Below are 21,958 nucleotides of genomic sequence, written 5' to 3' on the forward strand. Positions count from 1 at the left end.
TAGTGAAGCGGTTAGAGCTGATCTCCTTTCTGCCTGGAGCCAGTTGTTCCAGAGTCTGGGGTCTGCCACTGCAAAAGCCCGATCCTTTCTGTGCCCTCGGCTGCACCCCGAGCATCTGGCTGGAGGATCTCAGTGCTCCTTGCATTAACTTTATTTACAAAATCTTCTCATAGAATTACATTAAAGTCTCCAGATTCATCGTTCTATAAAAGCTACCTCAGTTTACTTGCTCTGGTTTCATCTTCTTTTTAGCTTTTAGCTATGGTCTCAATGTTTTTGGCTTTTTAGCTATGGCAAAGGCAAAGCAGAAGGCGTATGATAAGTTGTATGGGAGGCTGGACAATAAAGAGTGAAGAGGGCGAGAAGGACTTGTACTGATTGGCAAGACAAAGGGATTAGGCTGGAAAGGATGTGCAGCAGGTTAGGCTTGTTAAATCATTTTAGTTTTAGAGGCTGTTTTGTTCTATTTTGCTTTTAGCTACTATTTTGGTAATTTGACCATTTAAGTACTGTTTTGCTACATTTAGCCTTTATCTTCTGTTTTGCTATTTTAAGTTCCCCCCACATTTAGCTATAAGTTATGATTTATTTTTAATTTAAAGTTTATGTATTTGTCCATTTAACATTTAGCTAATATTTTGCTAACATCACGTCTGTTCAGACCTCAGCGTTTTCACAGGAAATGCAGATTTCTCCAGTTTTTTTGTTGTTTTTTGTAGTTTATTATAAACTAAACACTTTAAGGTAGGATTATATGATTCCAGGAGAACGTGCGGCTGTAATCTTTTTGAATGTGATGTGAAGATTTCAACATTTCAGCCTCCATCAGCTGTGAGCTTTTAGATCAGGGGGTGGTGCGTCTGATTACCAAACAACATATCATCAAGCAGCTTGAGTTTGTGATTTATTGCAACCCTTAGTGATATTGATATTTTAGTGATGATAACAGAGCTGGAAGAAAAGTGAGTGGAGGAGAAGCTGTCAGACCAGCAACACTTTAATTATTTTAATGGAAGACAATAAAATCTATCATAAAAGCACAAATAAAACTTATTTATTGTCTAAAACTCAATGAATATTCACTCTGACGTTTGAGTAGATTCATTTCAGGAGGGAAAAGGGATTTCTGCGACCTCACTGAGCTTGTTTTCTGCTAATTTTGTTTTGCTGTCAGCAAAATATCTCATGAACCACTGGGCAGATTTGAATGAATCTCTCTTTAGATATTCAAATACAATTAATTTACCTTTGGAGTTATCCTGATTCAAGATGGATGCCACATCTAATCGACTTTAGCCAACACAAAGATCGCTTTAGCTCAGCCAGTTGTTCAGATCTTGAGCTACAGTTTGGTGTGGTAGTAGCTGAGAGTCATCACAACTCGTACTGTGAGCACTAACATAATGTGGAAGAGACTAACTGTTGGACTAAACCTGGTCACTCTGTTAGCAAAATATCTCATGAGCCATTAATTTTATTTGTATGAAAGTCTCACATCAGTAAACGTCACAACAGAACTCTCCTCACATTTAGTTTGACATTTGTTGTTTTTCTGAAGCGTTATTTTTCATTTTATTTTCTTGTTTCTTATTCCCCGCTCCCAGCGTACCGAAGCGTCCGGTCATCAACACGCCGGTGGTCAGCATCACGGTTCACGACAACGACGAGCTGCTGCAGCACCCGCTGGACAAACCCATCACCGTGCAGTTCCGGCTGGTCGCCACCGAGGAGCGCTCGAAGCCCATCTGTGTGTTCTGGAACCACACCATACTGTGAGTCCTGGACACACCGAACTGAGAGGCTCTGTGTGTGTGTGTCTGTGTGTGGTTCTGAGGGTGTGTTGTTGTTTCAGTTCCGGGAATGGCGGCTGGTCGGCCAAAGGCTGCGAGGTGGTGTTCAGGAACAGCAGCCACATCAGCTGCCAGTGCTATCACATGACCAGCTTCGCTGTGCTGATGGACGTCTCCAGGAGGGAGGTGAGGCACTCTGAGGGTCTCACACACACACACACACACATCCTAACACACACGTTTAACTGTTGAACCTGATGTTTGTCTCAGAACGGAGAGATCCTGCCCATTAAAATCCTGACATGGAGCACGGCCGGAGTGACGCTGGGCTTCCTCTTCCTCACCACAGTCTTCCTCCTGTGCCTCAGAGCCATGCAGAGCAACAAGACGAGCATCATCAACAACGGATCCTCGGCTCTCTTTCTGTCCGAGCTCGTCTTCGTCCTGGGCATCAACCAAGCCGACAACCCGGTAACCTCTGACCTCTGAGCTTTCTTCTCCTGAAAGGATTTCCAGCTCAGTTTTAACCGTTCTTCTCGCCGACAGTTTCTCTGCACGGTCATCGCCATCCTGCTGCACTTTTTCTACCTCTGCTCGTTCTCCTGGCTCTTCCTGGAGGGGCTGCATGTTTACCGCATGATCAGCGAAGTGCGAGACATCAACTATGGACCGATGAGGTTCTACTACCTGATCGGCTGGGGAGTCCCGGCCTTCATCACAGGTCTGCATGCTCACCTGATCACTTTAAAACAAAACAAGGTGTTTGCTGCACTGAAGGAGAGTCCCGCATGCAGTTTCTGTTTTATTCTTATTTAATACAATTAAAGTTCCCAAAATCCATGAAGTCAGTTTGTTCAGACATAAAATCTGACGTTAAAGCAAAAAATAAAAAATAAATGTCTGTATCTGTTTGTTTACCTACAACTTTTGTGTTCCTAATATAGACAGATTTGAATGAAAAGTCCTTCTGAGGTGGTGTTTTGGCCTTAGACTCAAAAAATGATTTTGAATTAATTTCTCAGACTTTATATACGAGCCATAACACCAACGAACCAAACATAGCTCAAATAGATCAAAAACAAAAAGAAAAGTAATATTTTTACTGAATAAAAGTCAGTTAAAAAAATAAAAGAGAATAGAATCAGGATGAGCCCATTTAGGCCACGTTATTCTTCTTCTTGTTCTTTTTTTCTCCTCCTCTCTTCAGGGGTCTTCACAGTGAGTCATCCTCCTCCATCACTCTGTCCTCACTCCAACCTCCATGTCCTCTCGAACTGCATCCATATGTCTTTTTCCTGGCAGCTGCATTTCTAACATCCTTCTACCAGTATACCCACTGTCCCTCCTCTGGACATGTCCAAACCATCTCCCAGTCCTTTCTCACTAGCATTTCAGCCAATCATTCAGCAGCTTTTAGCTACACTTAACTGTTCAACAAGCAGCGAGAGTTCAGAGACTGAAGATTTACAACTTTATTTTCAGCGTCTTCAGCAGCTTTCAGCAAAATCGTTTACCGATGAGCATTCATACTGCATTTTTGCAGGAAATGCTCATTTCTCTAGGTTAGTATTTTTTTGTTGTTAGGTCTAACTCGCTGTAAATTCACGCTTCTACAACCAGCTGGGCTCAGTTTTTAACACTGCAGTTCACTGCTTCTTCAGTACTGTACTGGGAATTTAAACTGGGTTTCAGCAGAACCTTGTCAAGTTTATATTTGATCTAAAAGGTTTTCAGTAGACGTTAACAGCTTTAAATTGTCACACAAATGGGGAAAAAAAAGGTTCTGTCTGTTTTTGTTGTCCTGTCTCCAGGTTTGGCGGTGGGTTTGGACCCCGAAGGCTACGGTAACCCCGACTTCTGCTGGCTGTCGATGTACGACACTCTGATCTGGAGCTTCGCCGGACCCATCGCCTTGGTGGTGTCGGTGAGTCGGCTCGTCGTTTTACAAACACAAGAACGGAAGTAAAACAAACACAAAGGCGTGCTGCGGCGTCCACAGTGATGCAATCTGGTGTTTCCACAGATGAACATCTTCCTGTACATCCTGTCATCCAGAGCCTCCTGCTCACTGAAGCACCACGGCATGGAGAAGAAAGAGCCTCGTTTGTGAGTCAAGCCCATCGTTCAGACTCCTGCATACAAATATAGACGTTAGTTTGGCTTTCTGAAGGACTTTTAGCTTTTTTAACGCATTTTCACCCAGAGAAGCTGAACATTTTCAGAGCAATGTTTGCTTCTTAAGACATGTGAATCTTTCAGGTATTTCTTTATTGGACTTTATGAAAAATACCAAAGAAAACACAGTTTCACACAGAAAACAGTATTTTAGCACCGACAAAATGAATCCCAAACGACTTTTAGCTGAAGCTTTACCAAACAGTCGATGGTCAGATCTTTTAAAGCTCAACTTTCAGATACGGTTCATCTGCAGAACATCTTTTTGTCCTCCACTTGTCCATTTAAGACACACTAAGCTTTCAGGGTGGAGTAGAAGAACTGTACAGAAAATTATTTTAAAATATTTCCTTTATCTCTGTTTCTGTAATGAGAGTTTATTTTCTGTTCAACTAAATGATGGAATGAATGTCATTGTTCTTATTCGCGAAAAAAAAAGAGCAAAAAATGACAACAGTGAACGTCATGTAGGTTATTTTGGTGCATTACTGGAGTTCTGATAGAAACATGATTAAGGGGATGAAGACTTCTGAACAGCTCGAGGGATCTGCAGCAGTTTTTTTTATTCTGAACGTTAAACATCTGAATTTTACGCACAGTTTTGACAATTTACTTCTAAAAGCAGCCACATCTGACACACATCTCTGCAGTAGAGCGTTAAAAAGATGTGTCTCGACATCCCTGTGCTCTTTTTGTGAGAACAGCAGATAGCTTCTTTTTTGCAGAGACCCAGACAACCCCCACTCTCAGGAGGCTGTAAAAACAGTATTTGAAGCTAAATGTGTTGCTGAGCGTTGAGAATCAGACACTTTTTGCCTGGCATTGAGCTCTTTTAAAATGCTTTTTTAATCTATATGCTTTACTTCATTTAAATATGTGCAAACTGTCAGTCGGAGTAATTTGTGTTAATATTTAAAATTAAACAATATTTATTTTCCTACTGAAACAAACGGTTTTACCTCCATTAAGAGGCATTTTAATTTTAAAGCACAATACTGTTGTGATTGAAGGTTTTAGAGGCAGAACCCAATGGTGCAGGCAGGACTCAGAGACCAGATGGTTAAATGAGAAACACTTTAATAATACAAAATAAAGAGCTGTCAAGGCAGCAAAACTTACATTACGATAAGACACGTAGAAATCTCAAGGAAACACTAGGAACTCCGGACGTTTACCAGACGATGCCCAGACAACAAATAACACAAAGACACAGACTTCTATACAATGACTAATGAGACATAACACACAACAGCTCACGGGTGTGGGAAAATAGAAGTAATGAGACACAAGGGAGCAGGATAGAGACACAACACCAGATGGAGTCATACACTAGGAAACCACAAACCCTATAAAAACAGAAACTGAGGATCAGGAGAACACAAGGCATAAACACAACACAAGATGGGGTAAGACACCAGGAAACACAAACCACAACCCCTACAAATACACACAGCTACTCAGATTAAAGTGCTGAGACATTAAGTTAAATATTTTATAGAGGGATTGCAGTATATTCATGACTGTGGGGTGTTTGCTCTGCTCTCCTAGTTTTGGAGCCTCATTGCTTTGTCCGTTCAGCTCAGGACTGATCCCGACAGCTCCGTTAACTCGTCTGTGACATTTCTCCTGCAGCTCCGGCCTGAAGACCGCAGGCGGCGTCCTCTTCCTGGTTTCTACCACATGTTTTCTGGCTCTTCTCTCCGTCAACAGCGACATGATCATCTTCCACTACCTGTTTGCAGGTTTTAACTGTGTGCAGGTGAGCGCTCTCTCGAACGCTGAAACAAACTGTTTCTGGTTATTTTACTGACATTCTCTCTGTTTGTCTTGTGCAACTCCAGGGTCCGTTCGTTTTCTTTTTCCGTGTCGTCTTCAGTAAGGAGGCGAGGAGAGCGATGAAGTACTGCTGCAGCCGAAAGCGCCCAGATCACATGATCAAATCTAAAGCCTTGGTGGGTTCATTACCACAAACACTGAGGAGGAGTTTCTCTCAAACCTGCCGCTAAAAATGTTGATTATTAAAATTCATGATCGCCCACCGCCAAAAGGCGAACACCCTTAATATCTCATCATAACTGGGCAGATTTTAATAAAACTCACAAGTGGACGTCTACAACTGATTAACTCTTGGGCTGAATCAAATTCAAGATGGCCACTACAACCAGTCGACATCAGCCTATATAGAAATGGTCATAACTGGATCAGTTTTACAGACACTCAGCTAAAGCTTCATGTGGTGGTAGCTGAGAGTCGTTCATCACACGTACTCTGACATCTGTTTTATTTTCAAGGTTTGACCAAAAAGGCTCCAACTCTGTCATGTTTTATCACTAAATCATTTAAAGCTTATAGTCGCTTTTTATCCCCTTGCAATGAAAATGTTCATTTTTATTGATTTGTTTCATTATTAAAACACTTTTTCTTTGTCTGTATTTCCAGAACTATAAGAGCAACACGAACTACATGGACGGCCGGTTGTATCATCTCCCGTTCGGTGAGTCCAGCGCGTCTCTGAACGGCACCATGCAGAGCGGGAAGAGCCAGCAGAGCTACGTGCCGTTCGCCCTCCGGTGAGGAAGTCTTTCTAACTCCAGATAAATGTAGGGTTTTTTACGTTTGGTGTCAGCTGTGCTCCCTGCTCCTTCAGAGACGATGGATTAACCACCAGCCAGGCGCACATCGCTCTGAACGACCACACATCGCTCTTCCACGAAACGAAAGAGCACATGGACGGTACGGCCGTCGACCCGTCTGTTATTCGCCTGGTTTACACCGACTCTTTCACTTAGCTCTGTCGCTGTCGGTTTGCAGATCACGACAGTGACTCGGACAGCGATCTGTCTCTGGAGGACGACCAGAGCGGCTCCTACGCCTCCACGCACTCTTCTGACAGCGAGGACGTGGAGGGGCCCCTTCCTCCAGAGGAATGCTGGGAAAACCTAGTGTCCAACGGTGTTAAACGACCCCAACCACACGGTGAGGATGCACTTTGTTTTGGGTGTATGATCACAGTCAGCTGTTACTTTAGATTTCTAAAACCCTACAAACCATCATCTGCAACCATCAGAGTGTCTCAAGATCCTAAATAAAACTGGTTCTTTGATAAACGTGACTCACAGATTGAAGCCGTATTCAACCCTTTGTGCAAGCTCAACACGTTAAGCTCAGATTATGCGTCGTGAACGACTTTCAGCTACTACCGCGCCAAACTTTAGCTCAACATCAGTTAAACTGACTGAGGTGGAGTCATTTATGTGTTGTATAATGTTGATTAGCTGTGGCAGCCATCTTTAAATGAATTGACTCCAAACAATAATCAGCTGCAGATGTACATCTAATAATTATTTCCTTTAAGTTTTCAGTAAAATATTTTGCTTACAATCAAATGAACACAAATGTGAATAAAAGCCTCCTTTAGGCAATGAGTACTGGTAAAACTGGACTACGGCTTTGAAGCTTTCTAGTGTCCAAAAAATATGTTTTGTCAGGCAAAAAATGAAACAGTAATATAAATAATTATTAAACATTCATAAATATTAAACAACGTTCTTTAGTCATCAACATGGAGGATTGGCGTCGCTCAGTGGCACATTCTGGAATTACAGTCAATGTTGGGGCACATTTCCCAGTCGCCATGTTCTCGTTAATCAGCTGCTTTATGATCAAAACGTTCAGAAAGTGATCCCTCTGCAGCTGAATACGTGTTGAGTATGTTTACAAACACTTCTGGTAAATATTTGTTTGGTCGTCATCAAAGCTGCGTCCCGTTTCTGCAGCGCTCGTCTGATTCTCTCTGCTCGTCTGAACCTTTCAGACGACAGTTCGGGGCCGGCGCTCTGGCCTGCAGATCACTCGTCCGGGGTCGGTGACGGCGAGCTCGTTGGTGGAGACAGAGGGAGGACGGAGGCTCCAGAACCGGTCCTCGGGCGAAACATTCGGCTGTTATCGGACGACCGGTCGCAGGAGTCTGCGGCGACGCTGCTGCCTGTTCTATCAAACCTCAGCTCCCACCCTCACAAAGGTTCAAACACAAGCGTTGTTAACACAACGGACTTATACACGTTTTCATCAGTGATCGTTTCGAATGAGTGGCTTTCAGTCACACATGCTGTTTTTGATCCTGTCCAGGGATCCTGAAGAGGAAGCAGCTGTCTCCCATCGTGGAGAGGAACAGTCTCCACCGCGTCCACAATGAACTCAGTGAAAACTGTCCGGGCTCGGCGCCTCAGCAGGGATCCTCCTCCTGCCAGGACCGAGCCGGCCCGGCTAAACCCGACCTGCCCGACCGGCTGAACGGCGTGGCCCTGAGCGTCAAGGCGGGGGCGGTGGACGGCGACTCGTCAGGGTCCGAGTGAGTATCAGCTGTCAGATCCAGACCCTGTGAGGACGAAGGAGAGGGGTTTGTGTCTGTCATCCTCCCCCCACCCGCTGTTTTAGTGTTGGTGTGTGTCATCATCTTCAGTGATGTTTCAATCCCACGTCTCATTCCAACATGAGGTGAAGACGGCCCCCGAAGTGTCGAGAGCTGAACCTCTACAAACATCAGCCTCGTTTGTTCCGCTCGGAGTTCAGAAACTAACGAGGAAACTAGAGATGCTCCGATCAGGTTTTTTTCCTGCCGATCACAAATCTGATCACACATGGTGCCGATCACGATACCGATCACATGGATTGGCTGTAAATCTTTTGATTTAGTTAAGATGAGTGCTACTTGCTACATGATCTGGGAAATAGGAAACATAAAATCACCTTAATTTGGACAAAAACTAGGGGTAAATCAATAAATTGGCCAGCGGCCCTGATTTGCTTAATTTTGGGAGATCGGCCGATACTTAGAAACCGATTTTACCGTTTTTTGGTTTTTTTTGTAGTTTTAACAACAAATGTCTAAACTTCATTTATATTTCAGAGCACTACCTCATGGCCAGTTAAAACAAGTTTGTATTGTTTCTAGGATATTGTTCAAAGGTATGTTTTTTTAATAAAATAAGATTGGAAAATTGAAGGTGCATTGTGACCTTATAACACCAGACAGTGTTGGCTATAAAACAAAATCGATATCAGCCAAAAGCAGAATCGGCAGGTCAGACTTTTTAGAGATCGGTGATCGGCCAGAAAACTGCAATTGGTGCACCCCAACAAAAACGTGTTTTATTTACTTTTTCCAAGACAAAAAAAGATTAAAATAAAAACTTGCAGGCACAATACAGCAACTATTCAGTCAAAAGGACAACTGAAAAACATTTACCTGCTGTCAGTAACAGAATCTTTAACAGACTGAAAACATTAAGGCTCTCAACAGGCTATACAGGGCAGAAAGTCAAATAAATCTCAAAACATTGATTAAATATATACCATATATACCACCGGACCTCTGCAGGCTGCAAAGTGTTTTGTGATCGGCACTGAAAGGCATTGATCAGTATTGGCCAGTCATGATCCGTGGCTGATTGATCGGAGCATCTCTAAAGGAAGCACGTTCAGGCTGCGTACAGATGCTCCTGTTTACAGCCAGAACATCTGTTTGGGTTCAGACGGTTTAATATGTGTCACAACGTCAGTCTACAGTTCATCATTTTAATCCAATATTAAAACCTCAGACTCATTAGAACAACTCCACACCCACGAAAAACTTTTGATGAATATTACCTTTATACCATCATCTGGTCTTTAAAAGTTTAACAAAATATGTCGATAAATAAAATACTGGTGACAAACTTTCACCCACTTTATCATTCAAAGTGTATAAAATGCAGGTGTTTGAGATTAAAGGTCAGGTAATGTGGACTAAAATCCAGGCTCTGGAGAGCAGAACTTTTGTGAACTCCTGAATCCGAGGTGTAGTATTTTTTTTTCCTCCTAACTTTTCTAACAAATTGAGTTCGGTTTGTTTCGTCAAGCTAAACACAATCCTCTAATTCACAGCCGAGTTAAACATCACCCACTACTTTTCAAAGATTGTCTGTACTGTTAGCAAAATATCCCTGGTTGAACCACTGGTTGAATTTATAAGTTCCCAGAAAGTAACATTTAGACTTACATCTACAACTTGTTGAGTCAAACTGGTTCAAGATGGCGACCGCCTTTATAAAAATGACAACTCAGTCAGTGACACAAAAACTGAGCTAAAATTTGAGTTTAAAGTTTTTATACGTTTGTTTTTATTTCCAGTCAGTTGGACAGGATCACTGAGATCACGTTTAATGTGGAACCATCTGGACCTCAACATCTGCAGCTACATTCAGTTGGCAGCAGTCGCCTTACATGAACCTGTATTCATGTTTTTACTGACGTTGTTGTCAAAAACGAACTCTAGATCAAAAGTCGACTTCTTAAAAAAGACACAGCTCAGCCTCCCGACACGCGTCTGTTTCTGACCAATATAAAACACGAGGTCACTGTAAGAAAATACGTTTTAGAAACTAATCAACACTTTTTGCCATGAATCCCATGAAGCTCTGGTCCTGGATCAGGATCACCATCTTCAGACTGGTTTCGGCATCCATCTCCCCCACTCCCACCTTAAACCCCTCTCGGTCTTCATCACCTATTTGTTTCCATTCACCTTGTGTTGGGCTGCCTTCATCTCCTCTCCTCCTCCTCCTCTTTGCATCACCCTTTGTTTCCCAGCAGCCACTGCAGCACCTCCATGTGACCTCGCTGACGGAGGGGTGTGTCTTTGCAGGTCATAGAGCCCCCACCCCCGCAACACTTGACGACAGCAAGGAGCGCCTGACGTTCTGTCATCAAGAGGAAAGAAGAAGTTCATCATCCTCGGAAGGAGTGTGTGTGTGAGAATGTGTGTGTGTGTGCCAAGCTTCAGGAGTCACACAGAACAAGTCTCCCTTTAAATTGTTTTGTTTACATACTTGAAGAAATGCACTTTTTTTTAATCTACTGCCCAGATTTGTTTTTATTTTTCAGGATTTATGTTTGTTGCGAACCGTGGGAGCGTAAAGACGTCATGTTTTTAGGTGGCTCATTTCAAACATCAGGGAAATTTCCTTTTTTTTTTTTAAAGAAGTTGTTTATATTTGTGAGTTTTGTGACATTTCTCGGGTTGCTGTCGGCTCGAGGGGGTCGGCCTCAGATCACCGACGTCAGGAGTCTGCGACGTCAAAGATGCTGGCGGCGCTCGGGCTCGGGTCGTGTCTAGACGCCGGGACTCGTCTGAACTGAACTTGAAAACTGGAGGACGGCTCCGCCTGTTAAGGGACGCTCCATATAAGCTACGTCTCGTCACTGTCCGCCGGCGTCCAGCTGATCCAAGCTGCGAAGCCTTCAGAGGGTCAAATCTGCTTTTAGAGGACTAAAAGGACTTTTTGTATCATTACATTGTTCATCATCACATCTGAGAGGAAAAGCACTTGAGTTCAGAGACTAAACGGCTGAATTTTATAGATTAGAAGCAGATCTTTTGTAAAAAGAAGCAAATCGGTGCAGATTTGAGCTGTAATTTTATTTGAGCTGTAATCATTTTTTACTGTACAGAGTGGCCTGGAAATGAACTTTTCTTTAATGTTGCCTACGACTGATGTACATTTAATAATGACATTAAAAAAAACAAGTGGTTTACTGTGTAAATACATCCCATAATAAGTCACTGATGTCCAAACGATTTGACTCCACCGCTCCTGTTTTTACCAATTAAAACTGTTTTTCTACCAAATCCAGTTTAAGACGTTTTATTTAAATTACTGTCCTCTTTTCAAACTATAGCCACTTTTTATTTCTTTATATTTGCGGTTTTTTGAAGCAGTGGTTCTGAACTGGTGCAGCTTCGAGTCGGGAACAAAATCCAGGAACACTTTTTGAAGAGGTTTGAAGCCGAGAGAGCAGAGAAGATTATCACAAGTTTAACGATAAAAAAACAAACAGACCAACAAATGATCAGGTTTATGCTCAATTCAACTTCAGCCTTTTTATTTTTAATGATTTCACACTAACGTGAAATAAAGTCCAACTCCTGAGACGTAGTTACAAAACGACTCGAGCAGCTCGCAGCTTATTAAAATTATTCAGTCACTCACTCAAGCTACAACCATAAATCTCACAATCGGAGTGTAGATTTTATTTATTTATTCTTTGGCCCAGGTAAAGGCCCATGAACCACCAGTTGAGAAGCACTCCTTTAACGTGGTCTTTGTCAGTACTTCTTCACAGACTTTTGAAGTTTTTTTCTTTGGACTTTTTGCTTTTGTACCTGATAATGTCAAACCATGCCGATAAAAAGTATTCACCCCATTTAATGTTTAGTTTTACTTTTTCCCAGCAGCCTGCCGAGCTCCTCATCATCGCGGTCGAAACTGCAGGTGCCGTGGGATGATTTTGGTCCTCTCGCTGTCATGAGCAGCGTTTCCCGCCATCTCCCAAGAGCTTGGTGGTCAGGTACTAGGCCTGGTAGACGGGAATGCATCCACGGCGCCTCCTTTTCAACTCATTTGGGATTTGGTGCTGTAGTTGAGGTATTATTTGAGCTTTTGAGATGTTAGTCAGCAGCTCCTGGTTGTAAAAACCACCTTGTTGATATTTATTCATCATAACAAATGTCCAAAAGTAAAAAGGTTTCAGTAAAAAATCCTTCCAGTTGCAGCATCTGATACCAGAGAAAATAATCATCCAAAAAAGTGACTTGCATCCAGAGAAAAAGAGTAAAGTTTTCAAAAGCAAAATCTCAGAAAGCAGCATGCAGCCACCTTGAGCGGCGCAATTCTAGAACCAGTGTCATGAATAATGAATCAGAATGTCACATTAAAACAAAAATATTTGGAGATTAAAAAAATGAAATCTCATTACCTGCCTGCCCACTTTCCTCCCAGTCACTCAAACTTTAAATTGTATCCATCTTGTTAATAAAACCAAAGTTTCTTGAAACGAGCTTATAAATATTAACAATGAAATTATAAAAAGATAAAATGTAAACTTTGATTGTAGAAAACCTGAGTGAAACCTCAAACGACACAACCGTACGGTTGCAGATGTAATTACAAAATAAACCGGGTTTATTTCAAATGTCTGTTTCCAAAACTTGTATCAATAAAGCTTTTTTTATTTTATTCATAAAACTCTGCAGTTTAGATAAAAAAAACAAATCCCATCTATCCTTTTATGTTAAGTAAATAAATAATGAACTGGGTTAAACTCGTCACAACTGACGACGTGCTGCTGGCAAGCAGAGGCTTTGGAGGTCAAAGGTCAGCCAAACACCAGACAGTCCTCAGAGATAAACTAATAATCTGGTGATTTTAATCATGTTTACGACAATCGTTTTGTTGTAACAGATCATTTTATTAAAAAAGATGTTTTGAATACACACAGACACGTTCAGTTTAAATACAATCTAAAATTAATCTGATATATTTATAATTTTTTTTATAATACTGAGAATGCGCTACTCTTTAAAACAATTTGCATTTAGTAACAATTCTACGACGAAGGAGCGATTAGCACTGCAGCTACCAGAGAAGCCTAGTGTGGAGTTTGTATACAAATACACAAAGCACAAACAATAAAACACACACCTCTGCACACGCCTGGTGTCTTTCAGCTCCTCATAAATTAAAGCGACTCCAACAGCGCCGCTCTGTCGGTCCGCTCTGCTCTGTCGGTCCGCTCTGCTCTGTCGGTCCGCTCTGCTCTTTGTAAATCTAAGAAAAGAATCGTCCTCTTCCATCTGTGAGTTCGTCTGGAGTGTTTTCAGCTCGAGTCCTCAAGGCTGCTGCTCTTCTGCTCCGAGCCGCACAGACGCTCCATGATGCTTTGCAGGATGGGCTGCACGATGCCGAGCAGCGGTCTGAGGGAGGGGTCGCCGTTCCAGCAGGCCTCCATCAGCTGCCAGCACTCCTCGTCGAAAGCAGGCTGCCGCTCGGGTCTGCAACCTGAAAGGGCGACGGACAAAACTGAGTCCCTGACCATGGACGGGAACAGAGACTAAACAGAGGAATGGTTAAAAACTAACATTTACCGTATTTTTCGCTGTATAAGGTGCAGGTTTTTTGCATAAATTAGCATGCCTGTGATTTATACAGTGAAGCAACATATTTATGTTTTTTTCCCATATTTATAGCCCAATTTTTGGCTGAGATCTGACAATTTCATTCATTCTGACATGGAAAACATTGAACACTACCATTGACATCTTGACGGTTGGATTGATCATTACCATTTTCAGCCACTAGAGGGCCCCGACTAATATGGCAAGCCAAGTGTCCCATTAATAGGTAAAAGTGGCTATTAATGAGACACTTGGCTTGCCAAACCGAGCCACCTTTGTCTTGCTCAGGAACTCTTGGAGCAAACATCAAATTCAAACCTCATTCAGAATTATTTAAACTTTTTCAGGCCAAACCTCCAAACAAAAGTGTTGACATCATTATTAGGCCTGTCACAATAACAAATTTTGCTGGGCGATTAATTGTCTGAGAAATTATTGCGATAATATTGTTTGAAATTGGACAATAATTAGTAATTATTGTCAAATTTAAGGAGAAATATTGGTTAATTTTTGTGTGCAATACCTTTTTTTGACCAATGGATGGCAGTATAAGATTGTTTGAACCAAAGGATGGATAGTGAGGGAGCGAGCAGTGTCTCTAAGAAAAATGGGAGGGAGGCCCCTTGACGTGACACGGGCCGTCTCTCGTTCCTGTTTTTGGGTTCTCAAAGTGGCGGACGCTCGGTGTGGTTTGAGCTCTTTAGCATAGAATTTCATACAAAGATTTTAATTTTAAAAAATCAGTAAACAAGTTCTCATCTTCTTTTTGTAGAGAAAAACTACTTTTTACACAAAGGCACGGGTTTCAACTGTGAATTTTGGAGCTTTGACAAAACTGTTTTTTTCTCACCAGGTCAGGGGCCTGTTAGCTTAGATTAGCTTCTCAGCTTAGCTGCTTTTAACGATCCAAAAACGTGATTTTGGACGATTAAAACTGTTTTTAAAGAGAAAAGAGAAAGGGAGGGGTCAGTGAAGAGCACCAGAGTTGAGCCTTTCATCATCCAGTGTCTTCAGTAGAAAGAAACAGACACGAAGAAACGATACAGCCAATAAATGAAAATGAGGTAGATAATTTCCATATCATGTGATTAATTGATTTATTGTGACAGGCCTAATCGTTACGCCTCCAGCTGCGTCTCTTTTTAAATGTTGCTTCAGAAAAAAAGAAAAAAACACTGGGAAGGATTTCCATCACCTGTTTATAACTCCCCACAACCCAAAAAGGAAGAAGCGGGTAAAGATGGATGGATGAATGGATGTTTATAAGCTAAAAATAAACTAGATATTTAGATGTCATCTAACCTGGGAAATCCTCTAAAAAATATAAATAAAGAGCAGAAACTGCATTGAACAGGTGACTGAACAAGCATCTTTTTTGTCAAAGTTAAGCCAACAAGACCTTCCGCCACTCAGCTGCCAGCAGGTGGCAGTGTACGGTACAATATGCAACAAAGTTATGAGCTTCATTAAAACCAGGAAGTCAGGATTTCTTCACTTCATGTGGGAAAGTCAGAGTCTGAAATTTACCTAAACTTCAGCTGAGTGCAGAACATTTGAAAATCTTGCATTAAACAAGGCTTTGAATTAACTACTTTGTGTCTTCTTGAAGGCAGAATCGTTCTAGTGAAACTGTTGCCTTACAGCTCCCGTTTTACTTTAGTCATAAAAATGAAGACTTCCTGTGTCTCAGTGACCCGAGAGGAAGCAAACGTTTACTGTCAGCCTCGATCCATGAACACTTGATAATCAGAGTCCGTCATCGTCTTGTTTCTGAGGGCAACCTTTACCTTTTTTAACGTTGTTCCAGAGCTGGTCCTTGCTGGAGCATTTCTCAAAAGCTTCCGGGAGTTTGACTGAACCGGTGCAGAGGTACCAGAACAGGATCCCAAAGGCGTAAACATCAACGGAGTTATCGTATTTTCCTGTCAGAAGAAACGTCACATTAAAGTTCGTTACGTTGAACTTCTCCCCCTAAAAACTAATTGTTACGTTTTCGCTGCTTTTTATAAAAACTTGAGAGCAGTTAAACATCTCAGAGATCGAACCTGTAAACAGTTCTGGAGCCATGTGGATCGGCGTTCCTACGATGCTGCCGGACATCATGGCCTCTGGTTTACAGAAGCCAAGGTCAGTGATCTTTGCACGGTTCTGTTTGTCCAACTTAAAGATAAAAGAAAAATAAACATGAGAAAGTTGCTTCAGCTTTTATATTAGTGATCATAAATACGTCTTCTTGGTACAAATGTAAAAGTATTTCTAAGAAATCTGACAATTCAGGATGAACACAAAAAGAATCACACTTCAAATAAATGCTCAATAATATACGTGTGTGCGCATCAGTGAAAAAAATAATTAAATGCCGACGTTAAACAGGACAGACGAATCAGATGTTTACAGAGGAAGAGTCCTATGATGAATAATTTAGGAAAAGAAATCAGACATAAATAAGAAAAGCTTTGCAGAGAGTGGTGAAGGCTGCACAGAAGACTGTTGGAGTCAGCCTCCCCACCATCACAGACATCTACACCTCCAGATGCAGGAAGACGGCCACCTGCATCATGAAGGACCCCACTCACCCAGCACACACACTTTTTGCCCCGCTCCCATCAGGAAGGAGGTTGAGGAGCATTAAGTGCAGAACCACTAGACTGAGGAACAGCTTCTACCCTGAAGCTGTTAAAACTCATGAATCTATAACCAGGATAATCACTGTAATGCCACTTTAATTAGCGATATGTGACTTTATATGTGCTGCTGATTATCCATGCTGCTGATTTCTTATCCCGACGCTGCTATATTCATACCCATCTGCTCACAACAATCATGTTCAGGCTGCGGTTGAATACACCGTATTATATTATATTATTATTGTTTAGTACATATCTTAGATCCTCATATACTGTTTCTTTTTCTATACTTTATATGTATGCTATTTTTTGGTGCAACTGGGACCTTGAGTACACAGTTTCATTCCACCTCATGTACCACGTGTGATGCAAATGACAATAAAGAACTTTGAACCTTGAAGTTTGATGAAAAGACAAACATCGCCCGCTGATGGTCAGGAGGAAGAAAGCAGGTTTGAGCTGCCATTTTATTTTAGGTCACACCTTCACGTGTTTAAATAAGTAGTTTAACGGGCAGTTGGTCTGAACGTACCAGAACATTTTTCAGTTTTATGTCTCGGTGCACGAGACCTTGGCTGTGCAGGAAGCGAATCCCCTCCACCACGTCCAGAGCGATCTGAAGCCTCTCCCTCAGCGATAAACCGGCCTGGCAGACACACGAAACAAAAACAATGAGGACAAACCTGAGGAACCGCCTGGTTTGTTTTCATGTTGCAGAACGAGGTGTGTCGTTTTGTGACTGCAGCCACCTTCAGCCCCGTGTAGAGGTCTCGATGCAGCCGCTCCATGATGAGCAGCACGGCGATGCTGGAGCCGCCTCCGTAGGTGTAATCGATCACAGAACCGTGCAGGTTGACGAGCCGCTCGTGTTTGGGCAGAGACCTGACACGGGGGGAGGGAATGTCGAGTTCATCACAAACAAACCGTTAATCTGAAGTGAATCTCTTTGTTTTCAGCGATTCTGCCTCGGTGCAGTTTTAGAAAGCACCAAACGTTCATGGCAGCATTAACGAGCCACTTCCCACAAATTAAAACAACACAGAAAGGTCTGGAGCGTCAACAATCACAGGTATTTTCACTTCGGTGCGGGTGGAGCTCCTACAACAGAACAATCCTCTGCAGCTGCTTCTAAAACTGCCCCGTCATGTTTCTCCTGCTGCGTGTCAGGGAGCCATCAGCGTGCTGACTCACCTCGTGTAGTGAAACTCTAAAGCCAAGTCGTTCCAGTGTTTATCATCAGGCGGGACCACGGACTTCAGGGCACAGGGGTAATGCCCCCCCCAGCTGTCACACAGGTACACAACTCCGTACTGACCCCGACCCAACTCCGGCCCGAGCTTCGGCTTGCCTAGGAGGAAACAAGTTTCACAAAACATGAAAAACTGTTCAGAGGTTTGATGACCAGACAGATCTAGACGTTGACTTCATATTTGTGCCTTTGAAATCTGGATGTTCTTCACCAAAAACAGTTTACAGGTGAGCGACAGGCGGACATGCAGAAGATAAAGGTTGCTTTGCAAAATATCCTGAATCTAACTTTTAACTGCACGACGCCTGAAGCTGTAAACTGAACTGAACTATCATGTCTGGCTCCTGCACCTAACACACAAAGTTCACTCTTTTCAGAGCAGCAAAAAACTTCATTTAACCCAGTTTAACATTTGGAGTAAACAGCAGGACTTTGCAGCATTTCAGAGCCTTTATAATAGTTCACGGCTCTCGTTGGGTTCAGCTCCAGCCGTCGGTGAGAGGATTTGGTGATGACTCACCGTACAGCAGCACGTCCCTCAGGGAGCGGCTCTCCAACGAGAGTCGGGCCAGCCGAGGGGCGTGGTCCTTCCTGACGCGCAGCCACAGGTCCTCGGTCCGCTCCAGACGCCCCGTGTGGCCCTCTTCCAGCTGCAAAACACAACCGTACAGCTCATGCTTAGCATTACGAGCACTCAAAGTAACAGTCTCTGGAAAAGTTTAATTTTGTAAAATTACTCACTTCTCTACTTTTTCCTAACAAGTCGTGTTTTCTGGGTTTTTTTTTTTTTAAGTGAAAAATAGACGTTTTCTCTTCACAATTAGTTGGCATTTTCGTGTTTAATGTTTGCACAGCTCAGTTCATTTTATAAAAAATAAAATACAATTTCAAGTCCATATTACCGTATTTTCCGCCGTACATGTCGCTCCGCCCTATAAGTCGCATCAGTCCAAATATGCCTAATAAAGTGGAAAAATCCATAAATGTCGCTTCGCTGTATATGTAACATCTATTATGAGTCACCGATGACGCGTCGCATTTGTTACGCGTCATCGCTGACAACCAGGAAATGTGGGCCGGTGTTGTGCCAAAAATCGATCGTCTGCCAAATGACAGCCGCGGGAGCGTGCACGGGAGGACTTTAACAAGTCTAACTTCTGCTTAATAAATGCACTTTAACGGTCAAATCAGAAGTATTTCAAAAGCCGATTCGTGGCCGCGGGAGTGTGCATGGGAGGACTCGCTGTGCATTTCTTCGAAATTTAACGAGATAACCACCTAAAAACAATTGTTTGTTTGCGTGACTTTATATAGTACATGTGTGTTTCAGTTGAACTTTTAATAAAAGGAATTTAATGGTCAAATTATTATTATTATTATTATTATTAATTATTATAAATATTTCAAAAGTATTCGCTGCCTCAATGCTCTGGGAGCGCGCAGACAGGGACAAAATAAGGAAGGAGGAACATTGCGCATTTCTTCGAAATGTAACAAGATAAACACATAAAACAATTATTTGTTTGCTCGACATTATAGCAAAGGTGCGTCTCAGTTGAACTTTTCCTTAATAAATGCACTTCAGTGGTCAAATCAGCTGCTTTTCGCTGCGCCGCTCCGGCAAAATGAAGCTGATTTGACGGTTGCGCCACGCGAACTGGACAAAGGTGGCATTGTATAGCAAGCCGACTGTGTCATTAATAGCCACTTTTACCTATTACATGATACAACGGCATGCCTTACTACTCGAGTACCATCTAGTGGCTGAAAATGCTAGTGTTCAATATTTTCAGTCAGAATGAATGAAAGCGGTCATATTGCAGCCAAAACTTGGTTTATAAATATGGAAAAATCCATAAATATGTTGCAAAAAAAACCCGCGACTTATAGGTCGAAAAATACGGTAGTTGCATGTTTTAAAATTGTGTCTTTCATATTTCAATTTTAAGTTACAGTTACACTAAACTCAGTACCTAAACGACACATTTAGACAGTTTAAATTATTGTAACTGAGCTCTTTCAATCAGCAGCTTGTACTCATGACTTATTTTTATCTTTGTGCGTAAAAGATTTAGTAAAGTCGTTCTCAGGGTCTGCAGGTTTGGCCTCCATCGTGGTGTCATCATTTATCAAACTGATCGGTGCCAAGGTTCTGATCAACCTCGACCCGTTTCATTTTTTAAACCAGAGCGCTACAGGAAACAGACGCCCTCCGGCTGTGTGTAAATATTGACTCTGCTGACGTTTGAGGTTTTTAGTCTGAAACTGAGTAGAAAAACATGTCATAAATCACATCCGTCTGGGATAATGTGCTTTGGATTTTACGAGAAAAATAAAAATAAAAGCAACTAAAACTATTTAAATCAAGAAGCAAATTTCCACAGTTCAACATGATCTGCTTTTCAGGCTGGACTTCTGTTTTCATTTAATGAGTTTCACGTGGGAATAAAAGATGACCTGGTTGAAAAATAAAAGCAGCCGCATGATCAACAACACAAAGGGGTTTAAGAGCCATAAACTGAAACATGAAAACTGTAAAAATAATCAGTTTCTTTGAGCTGTGTCCAAACAAACGTAAAAAATGAATCGATTTATGTGAAAACATGAAGTCAAACAGCAGATCTGGAGGCTGGATGAGTCATGAAATGAACTGGAATGAGTCTGGACTAAAACTAAACTCTTTAAATATCGTTTGTGTAAAACAAAGATCCTCTTCAGTATCTGGAAATCTGACCCAGATCTGAACGGGTTTCACACCGACAGCTTTCTGATACGAGCTTTTGAAATCTGTAAACAATCGTATGTTTGGACTCTTTGCATTCACAGCATGCTTTGAATTTTTCTGTGGCACAACGTTTTCTTTATAATACCACACAGAGATAAGAAATAAAAGTGTTTTTATCTCCAATACAGATTCATATAAGCTCTGTTTGCTACTCTGATAGCTCCGACAGGACTGTGAAATCCTCCAGTTGTTGATTTTCTTCACTCTTTTTGCACCGAGGCACTAATTAAAACCTAAATGGATTCAGTTTATTTATATCCACAGAGAACTTTACCATCAAATGTTGCTTTGTCCATACGACTGTCACAGGTCAGTGCTGTATTTGTGTTATGACATCTTGAATAAAGCGTTAGTGAAGCTGAAGGCAGCAGTGCAGTCCCCTCCGTCATGTGATCGTTATCATTAAAACAATCTGACTGGAACCAGTTGATCAGGCTTTTGTTGGAATAAGGCGGCAGTTCTGCTGCGTGTCTGGGCTTCAAAAGCAAAACAGTGAGAGGAGAAGAGTTCATTTCCTGAGCTCTGAGCTGTGCAGATTTTAGACCCAGATGTTCCCAGCAGCCACTGATGCAAAAAGAGTCAAAAACCTTCAGGTTACCTGTCGACAATTCAAAACTGGTGCAGATTCTCTTGAGTTGTGGAAATTAAAGTAAAAATAATCAACCAATCATTTTTATAAATTTGCACAAGACTCAACGTCCTCCAATTTCAGGCGATACCCGGCTCCCAGTTTCTGCAACCGGTCAGTGGCAGCACATTCCATTACAACAGGAAATGAGTCAAACTGAAGGTTTGTTCATTCAACGCAACAAAGTCCAGCTAACACAAAATGTAACATCAAAGCTGACGGAAAACAAACTCAGAGTTTATTTTTGAATGTAAACTCGCAGGCAGCAGCGTGCACCAAAATCAATGCAAGAATGTTGTATTTTAACACTCCCACCACAAGTGGTGCTCAAACAACAGGAAGTGAGAAAGAGAAGAGTTTCGATCCGCTTCTGTACGACAGAACAAAAAACAAATATTGGAAATATTAAACTGAAAAGAAAGAGAAAAAAAAAAAACAGAAAAGTTTAAACTGCGTCATTAAGATTTTGCCACCGATGTAAATAAAGATGGATGAGCCATCCTTTAACCTAAGTTGTCCAAATCTGAAGCCTAAATGTCATCTGTTTTTGCAAAGTTATAATTTCAGAACTAAAGACTGCGTATGACAGACGTGGGACGGTACTCTCGATACAAAAGTCCCACAAGCTCACCAACAGGCTGTGAATCAGTGTAACAAGTGTACTATGACACTGTTTTTAGAGCATAAAATAATCAAACTAGACTTAATGT

At 41.9% G+C, this 21,958-nt stretch overlaps 2 protein-coding genes across 2 annotated transcripts in view; one reads left to right on the top strand and one right to left on the bottom strand.

Annotated features, from left to right (window-relative positions):
- The window catches only part of celsr2 (cadherin, EGF LAG seven-pass G-type receptor 2), a 91,892-nt gene extending 81,163 nt beyond the window's left edge, over positions 1 to 10,729 (top strand). The window contains exons 21-34 of the mRNA XM_037679860.1: positions 1,605 to 1,772; positions 1,853 to 1,976; positions 2,061 to 2,261; positions 2,337 to 2,511; positions 3,602 to 3,714; positions 3,814 to 3,896; positions 5,598 to 5,724; positions 5,807 to 5,917; positions 6,405 to 6,535; positions 6,613 to 6,698; positions 6,777 to 6,941; positions 7,780 to 7,986; positions 8,094 to 8,316; positions 10,651 to 10,729. Of these exons, the coding sequence (XP_037535788.1) occupies positions 1,605 to 1,772; positions 1,853 to 1,976; positions 2,061 to 2,261; positions 2,337 to 2,511; positions 3,602 to 3,714; positions 3,814 to 3,896; positions 5,598 to 5,724; positions 5,807 to 5,917; positions 6,405 to 6,535; positions 6,613 to 6,698; positions 6,777 to 6,941; positions 7,780 to 7,986; positions 8,094 to 8,316; positions 10,651 to 10,657 (1,921 nt within the window). The 3' untranslated portion in view covers positions 10,658 to 10,729. The remainder of the gene's footprint in view (positions 1 to 1,604; positions 1,773 to 1,852; positions 1,977 to 2,060; positions 2,262 to 2,336; positions 2,512 to 3,601; positions 3,715 to 3,813; positions 3,897 to 5,597; positions 5,725 to 5,806; positions 5,918 to 6,404; positions 6,536 to 6,612; positions 6,699 to 6,776; positions 6,942 to 7,779; positions 7,987 to 8,093; positions 8,317 to 10,650) is intronic.
- A 2,510-nt stretch (positions 10,730 to 13,239) lies between these two features.
- The window catches only part of dstyk (dual serine/threonine and tyrosine protein kinase), a 33,669-nt gene continuing 24,950 nt past the window's right edge, over positions 13,240 to 21,958 (bottom strand). Inside the window, exons 8-14 of the mRNA XM_037678868.1 lie at positions 18,356 to 18,485; positions 17,778 to 17,934; positions 17,336 to 17,468; positions 17,119 to 17,232; positions 16,005 to 16,119; positions 15,747 to 15,881; positions 13,240 to 13,843 (exon numbers count right to left, since the gene is read on the bottom strand). Of these exons, the coding sequence (XP_037534796.1) occupies positions 13,662 to 13,843; positions 15,747 to 15,881; positions 16,005 to 16,119; positions 17,119 to 17,232; positions 17,336 to 17,468; positions 17,778 to 17,934; positions 18,356 to 18,485 (966 nt within the window). The 3' untranslated portion in view covers positions 13,240 to 13,661. The remainder of the gene's footprint in view (positions 13,844 to 15,746; positions 15,882 to 16,004; positions 16,120 to 17,118; positions 17,233 to 17,335; positions 17,469 to 17,777; positions 17,935 to 18,355; positions 18,486 to 21,958) is intronic.

The sequence above is a fragment of the Nematolebias whitei genome, chromosome 7 (assembly GCF_014905685.2).
Source record: "Nematolebias whitei isolate Nwh7 chromosome 7, NemWhi1, whole genome shotgun sequence".
Taxonomy (NCBI): domain Eukaryota; kingdom Metazoa; phylum Chordata; class Actinopteri; order Cyprinodontiformes; family Rivulidae; genus Nematolebias; species Nematolebias whitei.